Consider the following 25,150-nt stretch of genomic DNA (forward strand, 5'->3'; position numbering starts at 1 on the left):
CAAGCAATGTGCCTGGCGGAGCTTGGATCGCTGGTTCCGGAGGACAGCCCGCTGTCACCTCTTCTTAACGAGGTTAGAGTCACCACGGATTACATCCTCCGTGCGTCTCGCTGTGCAGCGCTCTCCCTGGGCAGAGGGATGGCTTCGACAGTGGTGGCGCAGAGGCACCTGTGGCTGACCCTCTCCGACGTCCCTGATAGAGACAGAGCTGTGTATCTGGACGCACCAGTGTCTGCGGCTGGGTTATTCGGACATTCACTTGAAGCCATTCAGGCTAGATTCGATCTGAGGAAGAAGCAGACGGAAGCTCTGCGCGACATCATCCCCAGACGCCAGCCCCAGCCCAAGCCCACTGCTAGCTCTCACAGGCCCGCCGCTCCTCTGACAGCTGGCAAGAGACCGGCGCCCACTGCTGGAGTGGGAGGGCCGCCGGCGAGAGCACGTACTCCGGCCCGAGCTCCACGCCAGTCGGCCTGGGGCAAAGGCCCTCCCCCGGGCCCCCGACGGGACCCGACGCCCAGGAGGAAGAAGCCTCAGCCCTCCTAGCTGTGATTGCGAGTGGGGAAGGGATCCGGCAGCAGGGAGACGCTGCTCTTACCCCTCTGTTGCCGCACAAGAGGTGCCGCTTAAGTTCTGTTCAGGTTGTCAGCCCCAGAAGGCGCTGCACTTCCCTATCGCGGTCTCCCAAGCACATAACCCCTGCACACGGTTCAGATGTGTTGAATGTTCAAGCGACCACATCGAGTGTTCCCGCTGTTTTTCATTGTTATGCCCCGGAAAAGGTGCACCCAACAAAATGTATAAATGTACATGTTCCCATGTTGCAATCAATAAAGAGTGTTGTTTACTCTCAAACAATCTCAAATGCTCAACCTGCAGGCGAAATGAGCCAGGTCAGGCAGGGGATGCAGTCCCCTGCAGACACACTGGGGGGCGACGGCGCCCCGCCGTCAGTGCTGCAGGCCAGCTGGCTGGCTGCTCACTTCCCTCAGTGGCGCGCTTGCGCCCCCTCTCCGTGGGTGCTGCAAACCGTTGCCATGGGTTACCGGTTGCAGTTCCGGGTCAAGCCGCCTCGTTTCCAAAGAGTCGTGAACACGATTGTCAACCCCGAGGCAGCCTTGGTACTCAGAGAGGAAATACAGGCGCTATTACAGAAGAGAGCAATACGGGTGGTCCCCGCTTCGGAGACGGACAAAGGTTGGTACAGCCGTTATTTTGTCATTCCGAAGAAAGGGGGAGGGCTTCGTCCCATCCTCGACCTGCGAGTCTTGAACACGTACCTGCGAACGTACAGGTTCAAGATGCTAACACTCAGACAGCTCCTGAGTGCAGTCGGCCCGGGAGATTGGTTTGCGACAATCGATCTAACAGATGCTTATTTTCATGTCGCTATACACCCGAAACACAGGCAGTTTCTGAGGTTTGCATTCGAGGGCGTAGCCTACGAATACCTAGTGCTGCCGTTCGGGCTGTCGCTCGCTCCCCGCACCTTTACGAAATGTGCCGAGGCAGCGCTAGCGCCCCTCAGGAAGAGGGGCATCCGCATCTTGGCCTACCTGGACGACTGGGCTCTCGTGGCTTGCTCCAGAGAACAGGCGGAGACGCAGCTGTCGCGGGTTCTGTCACACATTCAGACACTGGGGTTCTCTGTGAACTTTCAGAAGAGCTCGCTAATCCCAGGTCAACAGATCGCTTTTCTCGGTCTGGAAATATGCTCTCTTTCCAGCCGCGCACGGTTGTCAGAGCACAGAGTGGCCGCGTTTCATCGCTGCCTCGCTCAATTTCAGCTGGGACGCAGACTGCGTTTCCAGACGATATTGCGCTTGTTGGGCATGATGGCATCTATGATCGCCGTAGTGCCGCTTGGGCTGTTGAAAATGAGAGCGTTTCAACGCTGGACTCTCTCTCACCGTTTGTGTGCTTCGCGTCACCTCCGGAGGAGGCTGCCGGTGACTGCGTCTTGCATGCTAGCTCTCCGTCCTTGGAGGGAGCCCGGGCTACTGCACCAGGGCTCTCGGATTGGGAGGGTGTTGTTTCGCAAGGTGGTGTCCACAGATGCTTCCCTAAGTGGGTGGGGAGCGCTGTGCGAGGGTGCGTCAGTGAGAGGGATCTGGTCCGCGGCTCAGCGCCAGCTGCACATCAACCACTTAGAGCTGTTAGCAGTGTTCTTAGCTCTAAAGCGTTTCCGTCCAGTCCTGCAGGGCCAGCATGTCTTAGTCAGGACGAACAATTCAACAGTGGTGTCTTATATAAACAGGCAGGGAGGAACACGCTCTCTTCCCCTGTTGCAGCTGTCTCGCTCTCTGCTGTTATGGTGCAGTGTTCATTTTCTGACTCTAAGAGCCACCCATGTCCCGGGCCACCTGAACCTGGGGCCGGACCTTCTCTCCAGGGGGGGTCCTCTGGTGAGAGAATGGAGGTTACACCCTTCAATAGTGGCTCAGATTTGGGATCTATTTGGCGAGGCGCAAATAGATCTTTTTGCTTCCAGGGTGAATGCTCACTGCCCCCTGTACTTCTCCATAATCGACCACGATGCACCCTTGGGCTTGGACGCGCTAGCGCACCAATGGCCAGACGTGCTCCTGTATGCATTTCCCCCAGTGGAAATGATATCTCCAATTCTGGAGAGGGTGCGTCGGCATTCCCTCTCTCTGATCCTGGTGGCCCCTTGGTGGCCCGCGAAGTCGTGGTATGCAGAAATAATCAGCCTGCTTGCAGCAAGTCCTTGGCAGCTTCCTCTCCGCAGGGATCTCCTCTCTCAGGCGGGGGGGGAAGTGTTTCATCCGCGCCCGGATCTGTGGCACCTTCATGCTTACCTGCTGAGAGGTTAAACTTGGTTGCTAAGGGTCTGCCACCTAGTGTGGTAGCGACGATTCAGAGCGCCAGGGCCTCGTCTACTAGAGGCTTGTACGCTTACAAATGGCGAGCCTTCGAGCGATGGTGCCAGGACCGCCACACTCTCCCATTTCAGTGCTCTATTGTGGATGTTTTGACATTCCTGCAGGAGCTGTTGGATAAAGGCCTTTCGTTTTCGACGATCAAGGTTTATTTAGCGGCTATATCTGCTTGTCATATCGGTTTTGACGGGGTGACACCAGGTGCGCATCCCCTCGCCGTGCGTTTTCTGAAAGGGGTTCGCCGGCTGAGGCCCGTGCTTAAGTCCAGTGTCCCGGCTTGGGACTTGTCTTTGGTGCTGGAGGCCCTTTGTGGCCCTCCGTTTGAACCCGTTGAGTCGGTAGATATGAAACTTCTTTCGTATAAGACCGCATTACTTCTCGCTTTGGCCTCGGCGAAGCGAGTGGGGGACCTTCATGCGCTGTCTGTGCATCCTGCCTGCACACAGTTTTCTCCTGATGGCCGCAAGGTCGTATTGCGTCCGAATGCCGCCTATCTTCCCAAGGTCATGCCTGCATCTTATAGTTCAATGGAGTTTGAGTTGCTGAGCTTTTGCTCCCCTCCTTTTGAATCTGAGGAGCAGAGGAGGGTGCATTCTCTTTGTCCGGTGCGTGCGCTACGCACCTACATTGAGCGCACTCGGGATGTGCGTTTGTGTGACCAGTTGTTTGTCTGCTTCGCTAATCCGAATAGGGGTAGAGCTCTGTCCAGACAGAGGCTGTCCCACTGGATTGTAGAAGCTATTTCGCTGGCATACAGCACCGGAGGTTTTGCGTTGCCCCACGGGGTGGGAGCTCATTCCACCAGGGGGATGGCGACCTCATGGGCTCTTTTTAGAGGGGTGCCTGTGGCTGATATTTGTGCAGCGGCTAATTGGGCGTCGCCGCACACTTTTGTGCGGTTTTATCGGTTGGACGTTACAGCCCCTTCGGTGGCTCATGCTGTCCTTTCTGCTGGGTCTACCACTCACTAAGGATGTGGTGGTCCCGTTCCGGTTCGGTGGCTGCTCTGCGGGGCGTGTATATAGGTCCCATACTTATGTGTTGTACCGAGTGAATCGACTGAAAGGGAACGATTAGTTATGTCTATAACTTCTGTTCCCTGAAGGAGAGGAACGAGGTACAACACAGGGTGGCCCCACTGAGCAGTTGGCTCGGTGAAGAGCGGCTATCGAACTGAGGGATGACGGTGATGGCAGCGGCTATATGTGCGGGCGGGGCCTTGCGCGTGTCATCACACGTCATCTGCCGTAAAGGCGTGAATAAAGGTTTCTTCAGCCAGGACACGCGAGGGCGTGATATCCCATACTTATGTGTTGTACCTCGTTCCTCTCCTTCAGGGAACAGAAGTTATAGACATAACTAATCGACTTCAAATATGTCCATTTCTGTCACACTTCACCTTTAAAAGTGAAGCCATGTGGTTCCTGGAAGGAAAAACACGACTTTTTCAAGTCTTTTTCCTGTTTTTATGAGAAATGTACGACTTTAATGTGAAACATTCAGAGTTTTTTCTCTTGTTGTGTTTGTTTGAAGCTGCTTCCTGTTGGCTTCAGCTGTTTGGAGTTTCCATTTTCTAAACTTCTACATTCTGAACCTTCTTCAGCTCTGAACAGATGATGAAACACTGAATGATTTCAAGCACTTTGTCTAATAAACTTACATCTTTCATTCTTTATACAGATTGAAGAGCTGTGGTTTGTCAAAGATCAGCTGTGATTATCTGGCAGCAGCACTGAAGTCCAACCCCTCCCATCTGAGAGAGCTGGACCTGAGCTCCAACAACAAGCTGCAGGATCCAGGAGTGAAGCATCTGTGTGGTTTCCTGGAGAGTCCAGGATGTAAACTTGAAACTCTGAGGTCAGTCAGCATGTTTTAGTTGTGCTGAGATGAATATGATGTGAAAGTTGTGCTGACACTAAACTGCAGACATCAGGCTGATATTATACTGATCCACACTGAGGATCTTCATGGTAAAGTCTGTTTTCTTCTTCTCTGGTTTAGTCCATTGACTGCAGCAGAACAATGTTCACATTTCAAACAGTGATGCTCAACGTATGGCCCGCGGCCCACACGCGGCCTGCCCACCTTTCCTGATTCAGAGAGAGGGGACCCTGATTAACTGTGTAGCTTCTTCCTCACAGTTCTAAGTATCAGACACAACAATGAATAATCCACAGCTGACTGTCTTTAGCAGGTCAAAGGTCACGGCACACAGCAGACAGTCAGAAATATTCTAACTCTGATCATTTATCAGTTGTGACACTGTGAGACTTGATCAGAGGTGTGATCATCACAGCAGAGGCCTTTGTGTCAAAGTCACTGAGGATCAAACAGAAACACATGAAGCAGATTTTCCTCTTCTGGCTTTTTATAGCAGATAACCTTCAAAATATTCTGCAGTCGATCAAAAACTGAAGCAAACCATGAAGCAACATGTGAACATGAGCTGATGCTGCTGAAGTGAAGCAAAGTTACAGAGGTTTGATTACAGACACAGCTGAGAGTTTGTAATCTGTCATCATTTTAAAAAGTTTCCATGGAACAGCAGAAATGAGGCTTTACTGTCAGAGGCCGACAGCACTGAACACAACAGCAGACTGGTGGCTAATAAACAGTGAATGATGCAGAAACAGATGTTTGAAGCTGTTCTTGGAGTACACTGAGAGAGAGAGAGCTGTGCAGGCAGGAACAGCCAAAGTCAGAGAGAATTCATGAGCATATTGATCAAACGTGAAGCAGAGTTTGGATCTTCTTTTGCTGCTGCTTCACTCAGTTTTGGTTGGAGACAGATGAAACCTGCAGCTTCAGGATCTGTGAGCTGTCCACTTTCAGCCCCGACGGCGTGTCCGTGTACGTGCCGTCGAGTGAACGATCCACGCTCTGTGTTTCCATCTTTGTGTGTTTAGCTGCTCTCATTTACTGTTTTAGCTGTTTGCTGCTTGTTGAAATAGTTTGTGAGCTTTAACCTGAGATTCTGGCAAAATACATTTATATGAAACATCGATTCAGGATTGAATGAATCAACATCGTTTTATTCAAATTAAAACCATTTAAATGGGAACATGAATTTTTTACAGCCGCCTCTAATGCTGGGTAATGTCAGCTGGTCCATGTGCAGCTGGCTGTGAGGCTCAGGGAGCGTCTACAAAGTGCAACACTGAAAGAACATCATCCATAAATATTGAGTAAGAACTGGACTCTCATACAGCGAGACTCAAATGCCTTTAAACATCAGCTTATCCTGCTGATCCAAGTCCAACACTGAGTTTGTAAAAACATGTTTGTCAATCATTTTGTTTGGTTTCTGAGGAAAAAGATTCAATAAGTTGCTGCTAATACACAACATTTCATCATATTTCCTCATAACCCTCTTTTGTCTGACCATTTGATCCCATTTGAATTTGCAATAAAGGATCCACAGAGTTTGGTGACAATAATGACAGTAGATGTTTGTGTGAAAGTGCTGGAAGCAAATGAGTGTGTGATGTTCTTTCAGTGTTGCACTTTGTAGACGCTCCCTGAGCACTGGTCTCACAGCCAGCTGCACATAGAGACCAGTGTTGTTAGTCCAGGTCAGAAGATGACTTGTTGGAATGAAAATGAGCTTGTAGTTTGTCTGCTTTAATAATGTGACTGGAAAAAGGTGTTGGACTTCAAATATGTCCATTTCTGTCACACTTCACCTTTAAAAGTGAAGCCATGTGGTTCCTGGAAGGAAAAACACGACTTTTTCAAGTCTTTGTCCTGTTTTTATGAGAAATGTACGACTTTAATGTGAAACATTCAGAGTTTTTTCTCTTGTTGTGTTTGTTTGAAGCTGCTTCCTGTTGGCTTCAGCTGTTTGGAGTTTCCATTTTCTAAACTTCTACATTCTGAACCTTCTTCAGCTCTGAACAGATGATGAAACACTGAATGATTTCAAGCACTTTGTCTAATAAACTTACATCTTTCATTCTTTATACAGATTGAAGAGCTGTGGTTTGTCAAAGATCAGCTGTGATTATCTGGCAGCAGCACTGAAGTCCAACCCCTCCCATCTGAGAGAGCTGGACCTGAGTAATGACTCCTTGTCTTTGAACAACAACAACCTGAAGGATCCAGGAGTGAAGCATCTGTGTGGTTTCCTGGAGAGTCCAGGATGTAAACTTGAAACTCTGAGGTCAGTCAGCATGTTTTAGTTGTGCTGAGATGAATATGATGTGAAAGTTGTGCTGACACTAAACTGCAGACATCAGGCTGATATTATACTGATCCACACTGAGGATCTTCATGGTAAAGTCTGTTTTCTTCTTCTCTGGTTTAGTCCATTGACTGCAGCAGAACAATGTTCACATTTCAAACAGTGATACTCAACGTATGGCCCGCGGCCCACACGCGGCCTGCCCACCTTTCCTGATTCAGAGAGAGGGGACCCTGATTAACTGTGTAGCTTCTTCCTCACAGTTCTAAGTATCAGACACAACAATGAATAATCCACAGCTGACTGTCTTTAGCAGGTCAAAGGTCACGGCACACAGCAGACAGTCAGAAATATTCTAACTCTGATCATTTATCAGTTGTGACACTGTGAGACTTGATCAGAGGTGTGATCATCACAGCAGAGGCCTTTGTGTCAAAGTCACTGAGGATCAAACAGAAACACATGAAGCAGATTTTCCTCTTCTGGCTTTTTATAGCAGATAACCTTCAAAATATTCTGCAGTCGATCAAAAACTGAAGCAAACCATGAAGCAACATGTGAACATGAGCTGATGCTGCTGAAGTGAAGCAGAGTTACAGAGGTTTGATTACAGACACAGCTGAGAGTTTGTAATCTGTCATCATTTTAAAAAGTTTCCATGGAACAGCAGAAATGAGGCTTTACTGTCAGAGGCCGACAGCACTGAACACAACAGCAGACTGGTGGCTAATAAACAGTGAATGATGCAGAAACAGATGTTTGAAGCTGTTCTTGGAGTACACTGAGAGAGAGAGAGAGCTGTGCAGGCAGGAACAGCCAAAGTCAGAGAGAATTCATGAGCATATTGATCAAACGTGAAGCAGAGTTTGGATCTTCTTTTGCTGCTGCTTCACTCAGTTTTGGTTGGAGACAGATGAAACCTGCAGCTTCAGGATCTGGCGGCTCCTCTGTGGAGATCGTTGACAGCACCAAATTCCTGGGCGTACACCTGGAGAAGGACCTCGGCTGGTCCCTCAACACCAGCTCCCTGCACAAGAAAGCCCAACAGCGTCTCTTCTTTCTGAGAAGACTGAGAAAGGCCCGTCTTCCACCACCGATCCTGACCACCTTCTATAGAGGAACTATTGAGAGCATCCTGAGTGGCTGCATCACTGTCTGGTTTGGGAGCTGTGCCATATCAGACCGCAAGACCCTACAGCGGATAGTGGGAACAGCAGAGAAGATCATCGGGGTCTCTCTACCCTCTATTGAGGACATCTACACCACACGCTGCATTCGCAAAGCCACCAGCATTGTGGCTGATCGGACACACCCCTCTCACACACTCTTTACACTCCTGCCATCTGGAAAAAGGTACCGAAGCATTCGGGCACGCACATCCAGACTGTGCAACAGCTTTTTTCCACAAGCCATCCGTCTCCTCAGCAAAAAGGGACTGACTGATAAACACGCACACACACACATACACTAACATTATCACTCAGCTTAACTCAAATACCTCAAAACATTGAGACTGGACTGACTAACCAACACAAGCGCAAACACACTGACCTACACCACCAAACCATCGCACACACCAACCTGTAAATGCTCTTTTGCACAATATTATTACTAGATATATTATATATTATTATTTTTTTTGCACTAACTTGTCTTGTAGCACCTTGGTTCCTGGAGGAACGTTGTTTCGCCTCACTGTGTATTTTTAAACTGTATATGGTTGAAGTGACAATAAAGTTGAACTTGAACTTGAACTTGAACTTGAACTTGTGAGCTGTCCACTTTCAGCCCCGACGGCGTGTCCGTGTACGTGCCGTCGAGTGAACGATCCACGCTCTGTGTTTCCATCTTTGTGTGTTTAGCTGCTCTCATTTACTGTTTTAGCTGTTTGCTGCTTGTTGAAATAGTTTGTGAGCTTTAACCTGAGATTCTGGCAAAATACATTTATATGAAACATCGATTCAGGATTGAATGAATCAACATCGTTTTATTCAAATTAAAACCATTTAAATGGGAACATGAATTTTTTACAGCCGCCTCTAATGCTGGGTAATGTCAGCTGGTCCATGTGCAGCTGGCTGTGAGGCTCAGGGAGCGTCTACAAAGTGCAACACTGAAAGAACATCATCCATAAATATTGAGTAAGAACTGGATTCTCATACAGCGAGACTCAAATGCCTTTAAACATCAGCTTATCCTGCTGATCCAAGTCCAACACTGAGTTTGTAAAAACATGTTTGTCAATCATTTTGTTTGGTTTCTGAGGAAAAAGATTCAATAAGTTGCTGCTAATACACAACATTTCATCATATTTCCTCATAACCCTCTTTTGTCTGACCATTTGATCCCATTTGAATTTGCAATAAAGGATCCACAGAGTTTGGTGACAATAATGACAGTAGATGTTTGTGTGAAAGTGCTGGAAGCAAATGAGTGTGTGATGTTCTTTCAGTGTTGCACTTTGTAGACGCTCCCTGAGCACTGGTCTCACAGCCAGCTGCACATAGAGACCAGTGTTGTTAGTCCAGGTCAGAAGATGACTTGTTGGAATGAAAATGAGCTTGTAGTTTGTCTGCTTTAATAATGTGACTGGAAAAAGGTGTTGGACTTCAAATATGTCCATTTCTGTCACACTTCACCTTTAAAAGTGAAGCCATGTGGTTCCTGGAAGGAAAAACACGACTTTTTCAAGTCTTTGTCCTGTTTTTATGAGAAATGTACGACTTTAATGTGAAACATTCAGAGTTTTTTCTCTTGTTGTGTTTGTTTGAAGCTGCTTCCTGTTGGCTTCAGCTGTTTGGAGTTTCCATTTTCTAAACTTCTACATTCTGAACCTTCTTCAGCTCTGAACAGATGATGAAACACTGAATGATTTCAAGCTCTTTGTCTAATAAACTTACATCTTTCATTCTTTATACAGATTGAAGAGCTGTGGTTTGTCAAAGATCAGCTGTGATTATCTGGCAGCAGCACTGAAGTCCAACCCCTCCCATCTGAGAGTGCTGGTGCTGAGCGACAACTACAACCTGCAGGATCCAGGAGTGAAGCATCTGTGTGGTTTCCTGGAGAGTCCAGGATGTAAACTTGAAACTCTGAGGTCAGTCAGCATGTTTTAGTTGTGCTGAGATGAATATGATGTGAAAGTTGTGCTGACACTAAACTGCAGACATCAGGCTGATATTATACTGATCCACACTGAGGATCTTCATGGTAAAGTCTGTTTTCTTCTTCTCTGGTTTAGTCCATTGACTGCAGCAGAACAATGTTCACATTTCAAACAGTGATACTCAACGTATGGCCCGCGGCCCACACGCGGCCTGCCCACCTTTCCTGATTCAGAGAGAGGGGACCCTGATTAACTGTGTAGCTTCTTCCTCACAGTTCTAAGTATCAGACACAACAATGAATAATCCACAGCTGACTGTCTTTAGCAGGTCAAAGGTCACGGCACACAGCAGACAGTCAGAAATATTCTAACTCTGATCATTTATCAGTTGTGACACTGTGAGACTTGATCAGAGGTGTGATCATCACAGCAGAGGCCTTTGTGTCAAAGTCACTGAGGATCAAACAGAAACACATGAAGCAGATTTTCCTCTTCTGGCTTTTTATAGCCGATAACCTTCAAAATATTCTGCAGTCGATCAAAAACTGAAGCAAACCATGAAGCAACATGTGAACATGAGCTGATGCTGCTGAAGTGAAGCAAAGTTACAGAGGTTTGATTACAGACACAGCTGAGAGTTTGTAATCTGTCATCATTTTAAAAAGTTTCCATGGAACAGCAGAAATGAGGCTTTACTGTCAGAGGCCGACAGCACTGAACACAACAGCAGACTGGTGGCTAATAAACAGTGAATGATGCAGAAACAGATGTTTGAAGCTGTTCTTGGAGTACACTGAGAGAGAGAGAGCTGTGCAGGCAGGAACAGCCAAAGTCAGAGAGAATTCATGAGCATATTGATCAAACGTGAAGCAGAGTTTGGATCTTCTTTTGCTGCTGCTTCACTCAGTTTTGGTTGGAGACAGATGAAACCTGCAGCTTCAGGATCTGTGAGCTGTCCACTTTCAGCCCCGACGGCGTGTCCGTGTACGTGCCGTCGAGTGAACGATCCACGCTCTGTGTTTCCATCTTTGTGTGTTTAGCTGCTCTCATTTACTGTTTTATCTGTTTGCTGCTTGTTGAAATAGTTTGTGAGCTTTAACCTGAGATTCTGGCAAAATACATTTATATTAAACATCGATTCAGGATTGAATGAATCAACATCGTTTTATTCAAATTAAAACCATTTAAATGGGAACATGAATTTTTTACAGCCGCCTCTAATGCTGGGTAATGTCAGCTGGTCCATGTGCAGCTGGCTGTGAGGCTCAGGGAGCGTCTACAAAGTGCAACACTGAAAGAACATCATCCATAAATATTGAGTAAGAACTGGACTCTCATACAGCGAGACTCAAATGCCTTTAAACATCAGCTTATCCTGCTGATCCAAGTCCAACACTGAGTTTGTAAAAAGATGTTTGTCAATCATTTTGTTTGGTTTCTGAGGAAAATGAATCAATAACTTGCTGCTAATACACAACATTTCATCATATTTCCTCATAACCCTCTTTTGTCTGACCATTTGATCCCATTTGAATTTGCAATAAAGGATCCACAGAGTTTGGTGACAATAATGACAGTAGATGTTTGTGTGAAAGTGCTGGAAGCAAATGAATGTGTGATGTTCTTTCAGTGTTGCACTTTGTAGACGCTCCCTGAGCACTGGTCTCACAGCCAGCTGCACATAGAGACCAGTGTTGTTAGTCCAGGTCAGAAGATGACTTGTTGGAATGAAAATGAGCTTGTAGTTTGTCTGCTTTAATAATGTGACTGGAAAAAGGTGTTGGACTTCAAATATGTCCATTTCTGTCACACTTCACCTTTAAAAGTGAAGCCATGTGGTTCCTGGAAGGAAAAACACGACTTTTTCAAGTCTTTGTCCTGTTTTTATGAGAAATGTACGACTTTAATGTGAAACATTCAGAGTTTTTTCTCTTGTTGTGTTTGTTTGAAGCTGCTTCCTGTTGGCTTCAGCTGTTTGGAGTTTCCATTTTCTAAACTTCTACATTCTGAACCTTCTTCAGCTCTGAACAGATGATGAAACACTGAATGATTTCAAGCACTTTGTCTAATAAACTTACATCTTTCATTCTTTATACAGATTGAAGAGCTGTGATTTGTCAGATATTGGCCTTGATTATCTGGCAGCAGCGCTGAAGTCCAACCCCTCGTATCCCACAGAGGTGGACCTGAGTGGAACCTACAGCAACCTGAAGGATTCAGGAGTGAAGCATCTGTGTGGTTTCCTGGAGAATCCACGATGTCGATTTGAAACTCTGAGGTCAGTCAGCATGTTTTAGTTGTGCTGAGATGAATATGATGTGAAAGTTGTGCTGACACTAAACTGCAGACATCAGGCTGATATTATACTGATCCACACTGAGGATCTTCATGGTAAAGTCTGTTTTCTTCTTCTCTGGTTTAGTCCATTGACTGCAGCAGAACAATGTTCACATTTCAAACAGTGATACTCAACGTATGGCCCGCGGCCCACACGCGGCCTGCCCACCTTTCCTGATTCAGAGAGAGGGGACCCTGATTAACTGTGTAGCTTCTTCCTCACAGTTCTAAGTATCAGACACAACAATGAATAATCCACAGCTGACTGTCTTTAGCAGGTCAAAGGTCACGGCACACAGCAGACAGTCAGAAATATTCTAACTCTGATCATTTATCAGTTGTGACACTGTGAGACTTGATCAGAGGTGTGATCATCACAGCAGAGGCCTTTGTGTCAAAGTCACTGAGGATCAAACAGAAACACATGAAGCAGATTTTCCTCTTCTGGCTTTTTATAGCAGATAACCTTCAAAATATTCTGCAGTCGATCAAAAACTGAAGCAAACCATGAAGCAACATGTGAACATGAGCTGATGCTGCTGAAGTGAAGCAAAGTTACAGAGGTTTGATTACAGACACAGCTGAGAGTTTGTAATCTGTCATCATTTTAAAAAGTTTCCATGGAACAGCAGAAATGAGGCTTTACTGTCAGAGGCCGACAGCACTGAACACAACAGCAGACTGGTGGCTAATAAACAGTGAATGATGCAGAAACAGATGTTTGAAGCTGTTCTTGGAGTACACTGAGAGAGAGAGAGCTGTGCAGGCAGGAACAGCCAAAGTCAGAGAGAATTCATGAGCATATTTATCAAACGTGAAGCAGAGTTTGGATCTTCTTTTGCTGCTGCTTCACTCAGTTTTGGTTGGAGACAGATGAAACCTGCAGCTTCAGGATCTGTGAGCTGTCCACTTTCAGCCCCGACGGCGTGTCCGTGTACGTGCCGTCGAGTGAACGATCCACGCTCTGTGTTTCCATCTTTGTGTGTTTAGCTGCTCTCATTTACTGTTTTATCTGTTTGCTGCTTGTTGAAATAGTTTGTGAGCTTTAACCTGAGATTCTGGCAAAATACATTTATATTAAACATCGATTCAGGATTGAATGAATCAACATCGTTTTATTCAAATTAAAACCATTTAAATGGGAACATGAATTTTTTACAGCCGCCTCTAATGCTGGGTAATGTCAGCTGGTCCATGTGCAGCTGGCTGTGAGGCTCAGGGAGCGTCGACAAAGTGCAACACTGAAAGAACATCATCCATAAATATTGAGTAAGAACTGGACTCTCATACAGCGAGACTCAAATGCCTTTAAACATCAGCTTATCCTGCTGATCCAAGTCCAACACTGAGTTTGTAAAAACATGTTTGTCAATCATTTTGTTTGGTTTCTGAGGAAAAAGATTCAATAACTTGCTGCTAATACACAACATTTCATCATATTTCCTCATAACCCTCTTTTGTCTGACCATTTGATCCCATTTGAATGTGCAATAAAGGATCCACAGAGTTTGGTGACAATAATGACAGTAGATGTTTGTGTGAAAGTGCTGGAAGCAAATGAGTGTGTGATGTTCTTTCAGTGTTGCACTTTGTAGACGCTCCCTGAGCACTGGTCTCACAGCCAGCTGCACATAGAGACCAGTGTTGTTAGTCCAGGTCAGAAGATGACTTGTTGGAATGAAAATGAGTTTGTAGTTTGTCTGCTTTAATAATGTGACTGGAAAAAGGTGTTGGACTTCAAATATGTCCATTTCTGTCACACTTCACCTTTAAAAGTGAAGCCATGTGGTTCCTGGAAGGAAAAACACGACTTTTTCAAGTCTTTGTCCTGTTTTTATGAGAAATGTACGACTTTAATGTGAAACATTCAGAGTTTTTTCTCTTGTTGTGTTTGTTTGAAGCTGCTTCCTGTTGGCTTCAGCTGTTTGGAGTTTCCATTTTCTAAACTTCTACATTCTGAACCTTCTTCAGCTCTGAACAGATGATGAAACACTGAATGATTTCAAGCTCTTTGTCTAATAAACTTACATCTTTCATTCTTTATACAGATTGAAGAGCTGTGGTTTGTCAGAGATCAGCTGTGATTATCTGGCAGCAGCACTGAAGTCCAACCCCTCCCATCTGAGACAGCTGGACCTGAGTAATGACTCCCCCTGGTCGCCGACTAAGAACAACCTGCAGGATCCAGGAGTGAAGCATCTGTGTGGTTTCCTGGAGAGTCCAGGATGTAAACTTGAAACTCTGAGGTCAGTCAGCATGTTTTAGTTGTGCTGAGATGAATATGATGTGAAAGTTGTGCTGACACTAAACTGCAGACATCAGGCTGATATTATACTGATCCACACTGAGGATCTTCATGGTAAAGTCTGTTTTCTTCTTCTCTGGTTTAGTCCATTGACTGCAGCAGAACAATGTTCACATTTCAAACAGTGATACTCAACGTATGGCCCGCGGCCCACACGCGGCCTGCCCACCTTTCCTGATTCAGAGAGAGGGGACCCTGATTAACTGTGTAGCTTCTTCCTCACAGTTCTAAGTATCAGACACAACAATGAATAATCCACAGCTGACGGTCTTTAGCAGGTCAAAGGTCACGGCACACAGCACTCTGTGAAACAGTTTAGAGCAGGAATTCTTGCACATTTACAAACTGACACTGCTGCACGGCATGCTGGGTAATGCTAGCTGCTCAGGTATGGGTGTGGTAACGGCTGTGAGGCTCCGTGGCTGCAGAACACTGAAGAAGAGAAAAGAGAGGTGGAGGATGAAGAAAAGAGGCGGAGATGAAGCAGACGTTTAGCTCCAGAGAGGAGCTGTGTCTGTGTGGGCGGGGCTCAGGCAGCTCCGCCCACTCAGTTTGTTCCCTCCTGATTCATCTGCATGTGTTCTGCTTCACACTGCTCACCTCCACCAAAGACTTCACAAACATCTTCTTTCTTTGAGTCCAGTTTGTCCCACAAACACTTCCAAATCTCCTCCTCTGAGATTCTGCAGCTTCTTGCAGTGTGACTCAGCTGACTTCTGACAGACCACAGACTGGCACAGCATCCACATGTGTCTCCTTTCAAACAGGCTCTTGATGTTTCCTCCCACATCATTCTGGCCTCTCAGTCTCCTTTGTTCTCCAGCTCTGTAGCTCCAGCTGATGAAGCTTCAGTTTTCCATGTTGGTAACAGTAAACTACAGCCTCTGCTGTCAGCTGGGTAACTAAACAGAGCTGCAGCACGTCTCTGCGGTGGTGCTACATCCAGCCTGCAGACGGCCGTCTACATGTTGTAGTGGTTTACAGTCACCAGGGGGCGCTGTCCCAGCCATGCAGGCAGTGGGCTGCTCTGCTTGTGCTGTTGTTGGTGAAGCTGAAGTGAAAGCGAGAGTTAAAACACTGAACAGTGTCCACTGAGCTTCTCATGCTATTCTCATGCTCAAAGAAGTTTAACAGGAAGGACGACTCGTCCATCAGGCGTCCAGCTGTCCGTGACCGTGTCCACAGCAGAGTGTGACCGAGGCTTCATGCTAACACGCACACATGAAGCTAATACCACCACGAGCAGCTGCTCAGTGGATTTGGAGGACAAATGTCTGCAGCTTCTCACAGGCAGTATGCAGAATGTGGATCTCCACAAAGACTGTGGAGAGCTCGTCCCACACTCTAAATCCAAACTTGTCTGCACAAAACTTCTCACACGTTCCCGTCACAAGTGTCTTCTAAGTGAAGCTACCAGGTTCAGGTCCAGCTTGTTTATCTGGAGCTGCAGGAGATGATCCATCCTCACAAAGCAACACAGCAGATATGCAAACGCACAACACAACCAAAGGATTCTCTCTGCATGTCTGTGGCTGATGCTGCTGGAACGAAGCTGTTTGAAACCTTGTTGTTCTGCACTTTGGGACCAGAAGAGGAAACTGAAGCTCTGTGCAGAGGGTCCAATGGAAGCAGCCAAGCGCTGTAAGTGTCTGCTGTACAGGGATGCTGATTCAGCTGTGGCTCAGTTTCACAGTGTGACTCAATAAAAGCAGCAGGAAATCAAAGCTTGATGCTTTCATCAGTGTGGAAATAAGAAAGTTTCCTGTGACAGACGCTGGAGCTCTTTCACTCTCAGCTTCACAGTTTCAGCTTCAAACTTCTTCCAACATGTTTCTAACACGGCCACATTCCACCTTAATGGAGCTGATATCTTGTGCATCAGCACATTTTCTAAAGGCAGCGATCACATCTTTAGTTTTGGATGTTTAACTGCAGATTGTTTATGTGTTTATAGCACATTAATTACAGCAGCAGCGTTGACCACAGTGCTGTACAAGAATCCAAAATAACGATTAAAATAACTCCTAATATTAATATCACACATCAAATATCAAATAACTCTCATGCTGTATTAAAAGCCAGTGAATACAAATGTGTTTTAAGAGCAGATTTACAGAGACTGACAGCAGGAGCTGGGGCTGTTCGATAGAACGATGTATATATGATGACCATATGAAAACGTCTATCGTTTCATATCACGCTCTTTGTTTCCTGCTTATGTGTTTGTGTTTTCCAGATAAAGCTTTCAAAATAAATCTGAAGATCCTGTTGAGAGTTTTCAAAATAAACACAATACAGTACTGCGGTCGCTCGTTTATCGAGTTACGTTCTAAAAATAAGTCTCAGAATGAAGTAGCAGCTTTATGTTTTACAAGTATTATAGAAGTTTTAAGGCAGTTAAACCCTCACTGCACACTTTCTACACTTTTCTCAGACAGGCATGAACATTTTCACACTTTTCTCTCTTGTTTAAACAAAGTTCAAACCTTCATAGAAAAATAAGTTCATTATTAAAGAGTGAAAGCAAAGTGTTTCTGAAATGTGTCAAATCAGCCTTTGCTGGCATTAAATGAGCTTCTGTGTGAGGAGCACTCGTCCATGGCCTGGGCTCCTCGCTGTCAGGTAAAGTTTCATAAAGCTTTTGAGTTTTTCTGCAGATAATGTTGGTGTCCAGCACGATGTTCTTTTTCCTGCGGTCACTGAGCCACAAAGCCAAAGCTGACTCCATCCTTACGATGTTCTTGTTGTGGACAGTTACAACCTTTTTGCCTCCTTGTTGAAACTATGATGGTCAGCATCTTCCTCTGCCTTTGGCTGCTACCACAGGTGCAAAACGTCTCGTCATCATTGTTGTTTGTTGGGACAAAACGTACAAACATACAGTGCAGCACTGCAGAGTCACACTGCTGTAAATTTGAACACATTCTGTACTGTACAGGAGACACGGCACGAGATTGGCTGACAATGGTCTACAGCCAATCAGGACGCAGAACACAATGCGCTGTAAAAAACAAAAACATGCAAAATTGCACAAAAAAGATCAGCGAAACAGCGAGGCCGCCAAAGGTGAACTGTGTTACAGCGAGGGACCAGCGTATATGTGGTTGTTGGGACGATAAATGTCTTTGAGCTTGTGTCAGAAGACGAGCTGCAGCTTTCTGGACCAGCTGCAGTCTTGCCAGGCAGGTCCCACTAACTCCAACATATAAGGAGTTACAATAATCCAGCTGGGACGTCATGAAAACGTGGATCGCCCGTTCAAGGTTTTTAAAAGATAGAAATGATCTCACCTTAGATAAAAGCTCAGTTTGAAGAAAGACCGCTGTACAACTGAGCTCAGCTGTTTTTCAAATTGCCGTCAAATATAAGCCCCAAATGTAATAATGCGATTTAATAAAAGAGCTGAACCAGTCTAATAGAGCGCCCTTGATGCCGCCATGCTCCAATGGTGAGGTCAAGATGCTGTGGTCAAGGCAGCAGTCAGATCCAAAAGCACAGCTGAGTCTCCTGATCAGTGGCTGATAAAAGATCATTAAGAACTTTTCAAAGGGCAGTTTCAGTGCTGTGAAGAGCTTTAAAACCAGACTGAAACCTTTACAACAGATTGCAGCTGAACAAATATAATCTTTTACAAAATCTTCGACAGGAAGGGAAGCTTTGAAATAGGCCTGAAGTTTGAGCGGACAGAGGATCCAGATCAGGTTTTTAGTACAGGCTGTACAACAGCATGTTTAAAACAGGCTGTACAACACCTGAACTAAGACTGCTGTTAAAAATCGCTAAGATGTCGGAACCAACAACCTTTAAAATCTTTTTAAACACGTGTTGGAACAACTTCATTTGGACAAGATGATGTCTTTATAGCATCACATCGTTCCTCCACCTGATCAAACCACACAGGCTCAAACTGATCAAAAACAGCTGAGCAGGTGAATATTTTAGCCCCGGTGCGATCTCGGGCGAGAGTATCGATGATGGCCAAAGGGCAGCGTCCAGCTCTACGGCCGCTGAAGAGCAGACTCAACAGACGCGCGTGATGTGGATCCTACTGCTCTAAAACTGGAGCTTCTTCAATCCATTAAAGAGGACATTAGTACGCTGTTAAAAGAAGAAGTCAGAAATGCATTGAAAGAAGATTTTGACAATATAAGGGCTGACGTGCAAGGACTGAGAAATGAGATCGCTAACAGCATGGCGGCGACGTGCGGCGAAGTTGATGGAGTAAAGGTTAGAGTGAAAGAAGCTGAGGATGGGCTGTCAATGTGGAGCGATGAGGTGACCACCCTGCAGTCTACAGTAGAGAGTATGAAGGAGGAGCTGTCTGACCTGAAGGATAAATGTGATGAAGGCAGGAAGCGAAGAGCTAACATCCACATCATAGGGATCCCAGAGGGCCTGGACTCGAGCTCCTCCACGGCCGTATCCGTGCTACTACGTGAAGTGCTGGGTATGGATAAAGACGTTATTGTCGACCGCTCACACAGGAGCCCTATCCTGAGAAAGCCAGCTGGTAACCCGCACGCCGTCATAGCCGAGCGTCACTACTACCAGGATTGTGTGGCTACGCCGTGCCAGGGCCCAAGCCCCGCTTGAGTTTAACGGACAACCTATTGCAATATTACGACTGGGCGATATGACCCAAAGTTCATATCTCGATATTCTTTAGCTGGATGGCGATATACGATATATATCTCGATATTTTTAAAGCCAGAAAGTACGAACAAAAAGAGAGTTCTTAGTCAAAGCTGTGTCCCAAATCTCACACAGGCACATTTATTAACATACAGCGTAGATGTACATGAAACAATTACTCAGAAATAAATGATCAGCATTTATTAAATAATAATGCTCCATAAATAAAAGAAAACTGTTGTTTTTGTGCATAACAAAAAGCTCACAATCGTGCAGTCAAAATGTAAACAGACGCTGAGCATAATAACAAGCAGCTGCTCTGTTCCCAGGTTCTACTGCGTGACTGACAGCCTGGAGTTTGAAACCCTCTTTGTAACCGTGTCTCTTACAGGTGCCATTTATGGTCCTTATACACACTCAATACAGTAATATTACGTTGAAGCAGAGTACGTATCACTCCGCGAGGCTCCTCGTAGCTGTAATGCTCCAACAATCCATCAAGCGGTGCGGCCTCGTAGCTGAGCAAAGTCGTACCAAAACATCTTTTGAAAGGTTTCTGAGCGCCGTGTAGCACATAAAATCGGTTCGAGGTCAGTAAGCACAACCAGAATTCATCCATAAGACGCACTGTCGATTTATGAGAAAATTACAGGATTTTAAGTGCAGAAAATATAGTTTATGGTTTTCCTTTGATCTTAGCAAATATCTACGCCTCTAATTGGGACGATCACAGATTTTTCACTAATGTCTTTGCGCGGCTCCCCAATATGTCATCACACAATATCATCTTTGAGGGAGACCTAAACTGCTCATTATCTGCTATGGACCACAGTTCACACAAAAGTACACTTAGTCCAAAGTCAGCATGCGTCATTCAGAGCTTTCTTGATCATTATGGGCTGGCTGATGTATGGAGATTTCATAATCCTGCTTCACGTCAATACTCTTTTTTTCTAATGTCCATAAAACATATATTTGTATAGAAAAACGTCTCCCTTTAGTTACAGAATGTGATTATAAGACTCTGGTGATTTCTCTTCTTGTTTTTTCAATGTGTATTCCTGATGCCTGCTCCAACTATCAGCCATGGAGATTCAACTCAGTGTTGTTAGCAGATGAAGAGTTTGTCAGTTACAAAAGGTCTCAAAGAGATTTTTTTTCTATCAATCAGACCCCAGAGATGTCATCATCAGTCATTTGGGAATCTCTAAAAGCATCTGAGAGGCCAAATAATTTCATTTTGTGCCAAACAAAGTGCAACACTGAAAGAACATCATCCATAAATATTGAGTAAGAACTGGACTCTCATACAGCGAGACTCAAATGCCTTTAAACATCAGCTTATCCTGCTGATCCAAGTCCAACACTGAGTTTGTAAAAACATGTTTGTCAATCATTTTGTTTGGTTTCTGAGGAAAAAGATTCAATAACTTGCTGCTAATACACAACATTTCATCATATTTCCTCATAACCCTCTTTTGTCTGACCATTTGATCCCATTTGAATTTGCAATAAAGGATCCACAGAGTTTGGTGACAATAATGACAGTAGATGTTTGTGTGAAAGTGCTGGAAGCAAATGAGTGTGTGATGTTCTTTCAGTGTTGCACTTTGTAGACGCTCCCTGAGCACTGGTCTCACAGCCAGCTGCACATAGAGACCAGTGTTGTTAGTCCAGGTCAGAAGATGACTTGTTGGAATGAAAATGAGCTTGTAGTTTGTCTGCTTTAATAATGTGACTGGAAAAAGGTGTTGGACTTCAAATATGTCCATTTCTGTCACACTTCACCTTTAAAAGTGAAGCCATGTGGTTCCTGGAAGGAAAAACACGACTTTTTCAAGTCTTTGTCCTGTTTTTATGAGAAATGTACGACTTTAATGTGAAACATTCAGAGTTTTTTCTCTTGTTGTGTTTGTTTGAAGCTGCTTCCTGTTGGCTTCAGCTGTTTGGAGTTTCCATTTTCTAAACTTCTACATTCTGAACCTTCTTCAGCTCTGAACAGATGATGAAACACTGAATGATTTCAAGCACTTTGTCTAATAAACTTACATCTTTCATTCTTTATACAGATTGAGGGACTGTGGTTTGTCAGAGATCAGCTGTGATTATCTGGCAGCAGCACTGAAGTCCAACCCCTCCCATCTGAGACAGCTGGACCTGAGTAATGACTCCTCTTGGTCTTCGACTAAGCACAAGCTGCAGGATCCAGGAGTGAAGCATCTGTGTGGTTTCCTGGAGAGTCCAGGATGTAAACTTGAAACTCTGAGGTCAGTCAGCATGTTTTAGTTGTGCTGAGATGAATATGATGTGAAAGTTGTGCTGACACTAAACTGCAGACATCAGGCTGATATTATACTGATCCACACTGAGGATCTTCATGGTAAAGTCTGTTTTCTTCTTCTCTGGTTTAGTCCATTGACTGCAGCAGAACAATGTTCACATTTCAAACAGTGATACTCAACGTATGGCCCGTGGCCCACACGCGGCCTGCCCACCTTTCCTGATTCAGAGAGAGGGGACCCTGATTAACTGTGTAGCTTCTTCCTCACAGTTCTAAGTATCAGACACAACAATGAATAATCCACAGCTGACTGTCTTTAGCAGGTCAAAGGTCACGGCACACAGCACTCTGTGAAACAGTTTAGAGCAGGAATTCTTGCACATTTACAAACTGACACTGCTGCACGGCATGGTGGGTAATGCTAGCTGCTCAGGTATGGGCGTGCTAACGGCTGTGAGGCTCCGTGGCTGCAGAACACTGAAGAAGAGAAAAGAGAGGTGGAGGATGAAGAAAAGAGACTGAGATGAAGCAGATGTTTAGCTCCAGAGAGGAGCTGTGTCTGTGTGGGCGTGGCTCAGGCAGCTCCGCCCACTCAGTTTGTTCCCTCCTGATTCATCTGCATGTGTTCTGCTTCACACTGCTCACCTCCACCAAAGACTTCACAAACATCTTCTTTCTTTGAGTCCAGTTTGTCCCACAAACACTTCCAAATCTCCTCCTCTGAGATTCTGCAGCTTCTTGCAGTGTGACTCAGCTGACTTCTGACAGACCACAGACTGGCACAGCATCCACATGTGTCTCCTTTCAAACAGGCTCTTGATGTTTCCTCCCACATCATTCTGGCCTCTCAGTCTCCTTTGTTCTCCAGCTCTGTAGCTCCAGCTGGTGAAGCTTCAGTTTTCCATGTTGGTAACAGTAAACTACAGCCTCTGCTGTCAGCTGTGTAACTAAACAGAGCTGCAGCACGTCTCTGCGGTGGTGCTACATCCATATGCAAACACACAACACAACCAAAGGATTCTCTCTGCATGTCTGTGGCTGATGCTGCTGGAACGAAGCTGTTTGAAACCTTGTTGTTCTGCACTTTGGGACCAGAAGAGGAAACTGTGCAGAGGGTCCAATGGAAGCAGCCAAGCGCTGTAAGTGTCTGCTGTACAGGGATGCTGGTTCAGCTGTGGCTCAGTTTCACAGTGTGACTCAATAAAAGCAGCAGGAAATCAAAGCTTGATGCTTTCATCAGTGTGGAAATAAGAAAGTTTCCTGTGACAGACGCTGGAGCTCTTTCACTCTCAGCTTCACAGTTTCAGCTTCAAACTTCTTCCAACATGTTTCTAACACGGCCACATTCCACCTTAATGGAGCTGATATCTTGTGCATCAGCACATTTTCTAAAGGCAGCGATCACATCTTTAGTTTTGGATGTTTAACTGCAGATTGTTTATGTGTTTATAGCACATTAATTACAGCAGCAGCGTTGACCACAGTGCTGTACAAGAATCCAAAATAACTATTAAAATAACTCCTAATATTAATATCACACATCAAATATCAAATAACTCTCATGCTGTATTAAAAGCCAGTGAATACAAATGTGTTTTCAGAGCAGATTTACAGAGACTGACAGCAGGAGCTGGGGCTGTTCGATAGAACGATGTATATATGATGACCATATGAAAACGTCTATCGTTTCATATCACGCTCTTTGTTTCCTGCTTATGTGTTTGTGTTTTCCAGATAAAGCTTTCAAAATAAATCTGAAGATCCTGTTGAGAGTTTTCAAAATAAACACAATACATTACTGCGGTCGCTCGTTTATCGAGTTACGTTCTAAAAATAAGTCTCAGAATGAAGTAGCAGCTTTATGTTTTACAAGTATTATAGAAGTTTTAAGGCAGTTAAACCCTCACTGCACACTTTCTACACTTTTCTCAGACAGGCATGAACATTTTCACACTTTTCTCTCTTGTTTAAACAAAGTTCAAACCTTCATAGAAAAATAAGTTCATTATTAAAGAGTGAAAGCAAAGTGTTTCTGAAACGTGTCAAATCAGCCTTTGCTGGCATTAAATGAGCTTCTGTGTGAGGAGCACTCGTCCATGGCCTGGGCTCCTCGCTGTCAGGTAAAGTTTCATAAAGCTTTTGAGTTTTTCTGCAGATAATGTTGGTGTCCAGCACGATGTTCTTTTTCCTGCGGTCACTGAGCCACAAAGCCAAAGCTGACTCCATCCTTACGATGTTCTTGTTGTGGACAGTTACAACCTTTTTGCCTCCTTGTTGAAACTATGATGGTCAGCATCTTCCTCTGCCTTTGGCTGCTACCACAGGTGCAAAACGTCTCATCATCATTGTTGTTTGTTGGGACAAAACGTACAAACATACAGTGCAGCACTGCAGAGTCACACTGCTGTAAATTTGAACACATTCTGTACTGTACAGGAGACACGGCACGAGATTGGCTGACAATGGTCTACAGCCAATCAGGACGCAGAACACAATGCGCTGTAAAAAACAAAAACATGCAAAATTGCACAAAAAAGATCAGCGAAACAGCGAGGCCGCCAAAGGTGAACTGTGTTACAGCGAGGGACCAGCGTATATGTGGTTGTTGGGACGATAAATGTCTTTGAGCTTGTGTCAGAAGACGAGCTGCAGCTTTCTGGACCAGCTGCAGTCTTGCCAGGCAGGTCCCACTAACTCCAACATATAAGGAGTTACAATAATCCAGCTGGGACGTCATGAAAACGTGGATCGCCCGTTCAAGGTTTTTAAAAGATAGAAATGATCTCACCTTAGATAAAAGCTCAGTTTGAAGAAAGACCGCTGTACAACTGAGCTCAGCTGTTTTTCAAATTGCCGTCAAATATAAGCCCCAAATGTAATAATGCGATTTAATAAAAGAGCTGAACCAGTCTAATAGAGCGCCCTTGATGCCGCCATGCTCCAATGGTGAGATCAAGATGCTGTGGTCAAGGCAGCGGTCAGATCCAAAAGCACAGCTGAGTCTGAGTCTGGTAGTAGTGACGCTCGGCTATGACGGCGTGCGGGTTACCAGCTGGCTTTCTCAGGATAGGGCTCCTGTGTGAGCGGTCGACAATAACGTCTTTATCCATACCCAGCACTTCACGTAGTAGCACGGATCAGGTTTTTTAGTACAGGCTGTACAACAGCATGTTTAAAACAGGCTGTACAACACCTGAACTAAGACTGCTGTTAAAAATCGCTAAGATGTCGGAACCAACAACCTTTAAAATCTTTTTAAACACGTGTTGGAACAACATCATTTGGACAAGATGATGTCTTTATAGCATCACATCGTTCCTCCACACAGGCTCAAACTGTCACGGCTGGGAGCAGTCGTGTGGTGTATGAAAAAAGGATCCAAAATGCAGGTACTGGATGAGGTGCGAGT

At 45.2% G+C, this 25,150-nt stretch overlaps 1 protein-coding gene across 1 annotated transcript in view; it reads left to right on the plus strand.

Annotated features, from left to right (window-relative positions):
- The first annotated feature begins 3,383 nt into the window (after nt 1-3,383).
- LOC146548258 (ribonuclease inhibitor-like) overlaps nt 3,384-25,150 on the plus strand; it is a 34,489-nt gene continuing 12,722 nt past the window's right edge. Inside the window, exons 1-3 of the mRNA XM_085265044.1 lie at nt 3,384-3,403; nt 6,865-7,059; nt 10,001-10,177. Coding sequence (XP_085121170.1) covers nt 3,384-3,403; nt 6,865-7,059; nt 10,001-10,177 — 392 coding nt within the window. The remainder of the gene's footprint in view (nt 3,404-6,864; nt 7,060-10,000; nt 10,178-25,150) is intronic.

This window comes from Mchenga conophoros, linkage group LG23 (genome assembly GCF_057382185.1).
Source record: "Mchenga conophoros isolate Kocher_MC1m ecotype Shallow Benthic linkage group LG23, M_conophoros_male_GT1.1, whole genome shotgun sequence".
In the NCBI taxonomy this organism is placed as follows: domain Eukaryota; kingdom Metazoa; phylum Chordata; class Actinopteri; order Cichliformes; family Cichlidae; genus Mchenga; species Mchenga conophoros.